The 4905-nt window shown below is 40.0% G+C and overlaps 2 protein-coding genes across 4 annotated transcripts in view; one reads left to right on the top strand and one right to left on the bottom strand.

Annotated features, from left to right (window-relative positions):
• tatdn3 (TatD DNase domain containing 3) overlaps positions 1–2184 on the bottom strand; it is a 7198-nt gene extending 5014 nt beyond the window's left edge. For 2 of the 3 annotated variants that reach the window (XM_015385597.1, XM_015385598.1), the window contains exons 1-5: positions 2056–2184; positions 1938–1970; positions 1136–1209; positions 961–1045; positions 813–875 (exon numbers count right to left, since the gene is read on the bottom strand). In XM_015385597.1, the coding sequence (XP_015241083.1) occupies positions 813–875; positions 961–1045; positions 1136–1209; positions 1938–1970; positions 2056–2109 (309 nt within the window). In that variant the 5' untranslated portion in view covers positions 2110–2184. The remainder of the gene's footprint in view (positions 1–812; positions 876–960; positions 1046–1135; positions 1210–1937; positions 1971–2055) is intronic. The other variant, XM_015385599.1, reaches the window with a different exon arrangement.
• A 125-nt stretch (positions 2185–2309) lies between these two features.
• Positions 2310–4905, top strand: part of fuca2 (fucosidase, alpha-L- 2, plasma) — a 9518-nt gene continuing 6922 nt past the window's right edge. Inside the window, exon 1 of the mRNA XM_015385595.1 lies at positions 2310–2675. Coding sequence (XP_015241081.1) covers positions 2485–2675 — 191 coding nt within the window. The 5' untranslated portion in view covers positions 2310–2484. The remainder of the gene's footprint in view (positions 2676–4905) is intronic.

The following is a 4905-nucleotide window of genomic DNA, read 5'->3' as shown; positions in this document are numbered from 1 at the left end:
GCAAAAGGGGGTCCAACCCGTTACTAGCATGGGGTACCTAATAAAGTGGCCGGTGAGTGTATTTGAATAGAATAGTCACCACTACCTCACCGTTATTCCTCACCTACTACACTTTAATGTAAAAGTCAATCCACCTGTATATAAGCCATCCAGATTGTACATATGTCACCTCAAATCTGTGTTACTCCCTTGTATTTTTTATTTTTATTTATTTTTTTTTTTTCATTGTGTGTGATACAAGTACACTTGCACCTTAATTCTTATTCTTATCTTGATATACTGTATATACAGTGCTTGCTTATTTATTCTTAATGCACCTTTTTCCTCCTTGTTTGCACATTCTTTAATTACTATGCCAATATGTGACCAATGAATTTCTCCGCCGTGAGATCAATAAAGCTCATCTAATCTAATCATAAAAAAATTAAAAGTATAAATTTTCATAAACTTTACTTAAGTATAGTAATCCTGTAAATCTACTTCTTTCCTGAGTCCCATCTGGTTCCACAGCTGCAGACATCATCCCAGAAATGAAGCTAAAAGCCATGTCTGAGTATAGATAGCTGTTAGAGTTTTGACAGTTAGCCCTGAACAGCAGTTTGAACTCAATATAGAATATTTGCATGTTTTCCTTCAGGTTCTTGTCCAGGTTCTTTTTTTTGACTTATTTCTCTCTGTGTAAGTGATGGACTGCTGGTCGATCCTGAGAAGTTTGTCTCCAAAAGCTGAAACAGACTCCAGAAACCGGAAGCCGACTTAAACATCCTGAAAAACCAAACGCCTCCTCATGTAGGTGAAGCGTGAACTGTCACCTCTCCAACTGCGACAAGCTGGTCTTTGTATTGTTCTATGACTGGTAGTGCTGCATCCAGGTCCTGTATAAAATAAAGAGCATTCTTTAGTGACCTGTAAACTCTTTAAAGATCTATCTAATTCTGATGTTGATCCACTGCTCTGTACCTGAAGAGAAACACTCCTTTGTTGCTCAGGAGGAACTTCTTGAACAGGATGAACTCCTAAGCAGGGGAAAATAAAACCTGGAAATCTAAGGAAAACAAAAAGCAGAAGCTGCCATTAGCGACAACCAAAAACATTTAAACATTCAAGTTATTATGATGTTTATTATTTTTTGTACCTCTCTGATAGTTCAATGATTTTGGTAAATTCTCCAGCATGCTCAGCCACAGCCAAAACCGCCAGCAGGCCGGCCTAAGAAATAAAAATAAATGAATTCATTCTTTATTTTATCTACCCGTGTCAAGACGTTTTCTCTTCCATTGTCTCTTTTCAAATACAACTATAAATCTGGATTGCATGTAATAAATCAACAGAAAGATATAAGTGAAAGGAAAAGTATAAACAGCTCTTAATGTAATGGTTATGATATTTAGTCAGCCCCCTCTACCCTGATACCCCTACATAAAATCCATTTACACACCAATACATATATATCTTAAATCTCAATGCAGCTCTGTAGGATCTTCAAATATACAATTCAACCATGGGGGACATAGTTACACTCTTATTAAAATATTGGTAAGAAGAAAGCTAACATCTAATTCTTTCAGTGTTAGAATAGAATAGAATTAAAAAAAACTTTATTTTCATGGGGAAATTCTGGTCTTTACAGCAGAAACAAGATTATAGAAGAAATGGTCTCATAAATATGGAGCTTAGAAAAGTGTATAAGAATAACATAATAGGGAAGAGTTAAAAAAATAAACCAATAAAATACTGTATTGTAAAGTGTATTAAAAATATAAATATTGAACACCTGGAGAGTAAATACCTAATATGCAGCTCTGTTGACTTTATGCACAGTTATGCACGTATTTGAGTTTAACTTTTACATAAAAACATCCAACTTTTACCAACATTTTTTGGCTGCACGCATTAAAAAACAGTGGAAACATCTTAAACCTGCAGAGAAATCTCACCTTCTTTGAATTCTCAATAACCTCTTCCACGTCCTGATGAGAAGAAACAAGTTAAAACTTCGTTTAGTTTTTTTAAAGGCTGTAAAGAAAAAAAACGCATTTATTCTTTCCCCCCTACCTTGTCAAAATCCCCCGCAGAGATGTGACAGTGGCAGTCAATGTAGCCATGCATGTGTGCCTCTGTTTTTCCTCCTTAGCAATGCTGCAGCTCTGAAAAACCAAAACATTCAAAGCTTCCGGGATCAATGCAATCTGCGCATGCGCAAAATGTTGATGCCACACAATCAGACCCGTCCTTCCCGGGAGGGCGGTGTCGTGGCGTTATCCATCGCCATCGCTAGGTGTCACTGTACCGGTATGTTCTTTCATAAGAATCGAACGCACCCCAGCGGTAAAGGAAGAAACCTTCTTTTATTTTACCTGTTCGTGTGTTTTGAACTACCCAGAGCATCATGTGATAAATCCCGTGATTTCCTTGCTTCATACTGGTGTTTATAGCTATTAAAGCTGCCGGACCGGATCATTTTTTGCCAGACTTCGCTTTAAAATGGGAGCTTTAACTCTACTCTCCCTGCTGGTTTGGATCCCGCTCCTCGGCTTCTGCGGAGCCAGATACGAACCGACCTGGGAGTCCATCGATTCCAGACCGCTGCCGGACTGGTTCGACCAGGCCAAGTTCGGGATCTTCATTCACTGGGGGGTGTTTTCTGTGCCAAGCTTCGGCAGCGAGTGGTTCTGGTGAGCTCTTCTTTTAGCTTGTTTAACTTTATAGAGTCAGGAAGTCCTGCTTGCATGGGCGTAGAGGAAGCCCTCAGGGTGTGGGGGCCATGCCCCGCGGGGCTGTCACCTGGAAGCCTTTAGGGCACATTAAATGCTGCTTGGGTCTGATTGGGAACCAGTTTTGCTGCTATGCTTCTGCACCGTCGGTCTGGAATTTCTAGGGACGCTCAGCAGTTTCCCACCAAAGCGCAGGGGGGAGCCTATTGGAGAACTCGCGAGAACTTCAGCGGATGGTCACGAAAACTTATTCGGAGGCGCCTGCGGGGGTATTTATCTTCCAAAACAACATGTCTGAGGCATCGTAATAGTGTTTGTATTTCCTAACCTCCTCGATCAACCTTTCGTCGTGGTTATCCATTGTTGTTATTACTCCTCGTTTTTTTAAAATGGCGCGCCCCGGCATCGAATCGAGAAGGACGACCACACAGACAGCCGGAATTGCATTCCAAGGACCAATCACTGCTTGTCTGCGCACTTCCGCTTGAGGTCTGCACGGGTGTGCGACCGTCCGGCGTCTGGTTAGGATTTTTTTGAGGTACGCAATGTCGGTTACAGAGCCTCTGTAGCGTGGTCGCAGAGACAGATTTGACGTTTGCAGAGGCTATGCATCAGAAGCATAAATTGGCCATTAACGTACCGAGACGTAAGGGTTGGATATACTCCCCTCAGCAGCGTGTCGCAGAGAGCTTGTCGCAGATATCTTTGATTTAATATTGAAGCGTGGTCTGCCCTATGTTATTCCATGCAAAGTCAATGATTGACGTACATCAAGCCACATCGAAAGGTCCTGCAGCGCGTCTGAGCAGCAGGAGCAGCGCCTCTGAGGTGCGGGAAGCGCCTTACAAGAAGCAGCTGCTGGAGTTGGAAAAAATGAATGTTTGCTGCTCGATGTACCACATCAACCAGTCAGAGAAGCTGAACTGGGAGTTGGAAGGGAGACAGACAGCACTGCTGATGCAGAGCGCTATGATCACCCCCCTGAGACTGTTTATTAACTCCTAAATTAACTTAAAATGGTGAAACCTGCCAGTAAAATATGTTCGCTTCTATCATCCTGGTGGTAGCAGTTTGTACCACATACCTGAAAACACTAACATCTACTTCGCAGGTAGTCGATTGATCATTTCTTAAATTAGCTATAAGCTAAACTTTGGAACGCTGGAATGAGTTTTATTTGATGCAACATGGTGAGCCGCTTTGTTTGAAGTCAGAATACTCATCTTTGATAAAGTTTTTGATGGATTAAAGGGAATCTTTGAATTCAGCTATCTCTCTTTTATTCCATTTGCTAAAACTGAAATGATTTATTGAATATTTAATTGCAAAACATACATTTCAGAAAAACTGTCTTTTGGGAACACAATCTTTCCAAACAAAGTTGAAGAAAAGTGCTGATTGTAATAAAATGAGCCTCATGTGTCACAGTGACTTCCTTCCTGTGTTGCACCAACAATCAAAACCTCCAACTCTTCATTTTTAGATTTTGATCATATTAATTAAGATATAATTCACTAGTTTATAAGCATGAGTGGAAAAATAATGCACCAAAAGACAGTTTGATAAACATAGCTGAGGAGAAGTTCAACTTCATTCACTTCTGCAGTTTGGTTTCGTCCTGATATCCTGCTTCCTGAGCCAATCACATGAGGCCATATCATATGACACGCTCTGTCTCTGGCATTCTACTGACTGTGTCTGCAATGCAGGTGATGAAGAATATGAACCCTGAAAAGTTTTAATTAGCACATTCAAAAAATCATTTTCACCCTGCTTTTCATCTAAAGTATGAGTAAACAGGTTAGATATAAACTTTGGATCAAATTAGTTACGTAAAGGTCTGTCTTATTTAGAAAAGACAAATTTTGCTGCCCTTTTTTGTCAAAGGGTCATTATTTAATTATCGTTGCCACACTCTGCATTTTATATGCTAATTATGTTTAAAAAAAATTAGATTGGAGAAATTCTGTTGTAACTCTCCATGCAGTCATGGTAAGAATATGCAGAAGTTAGCAGAATATTCAATGCAAGGGAAAATGTCTATCAAAGCTCCTTGCAGTGAATTAATCTACAATTAATCACTCTGGAGTTAAAGGGAAATGCCGTTTAATTTATAAATGATGAACAGTTTAGTTTGTGCCTTCAAGTCGTTGCCAATAGGAAGACGTTACTTGGATATAACCTAATGGAA

The sequence above is a fragment of the Cyprinodon variegatus genome, unplaced genomic scaffold, assembly GCF_000732505.1.
Source record: "Cyprinodon variegatus isolate N-32 unplaced genomic scaffold, C_variegatus-1.0 Scaffold344, whole genome shotgun sequence".
Lineage (NCBI taxonomy): Eukaryota > Metazoa > Chordata > Actinopteri > Cyprinodontiformes > Cyprinodontidae > Cyprinodon > Cyprinodon variegatus.
The sequence above is the reverse complement of the archived record's forward strand: the minus strand, read 5'-3'. Positions and strand labels throughout refer to the sequence as shown.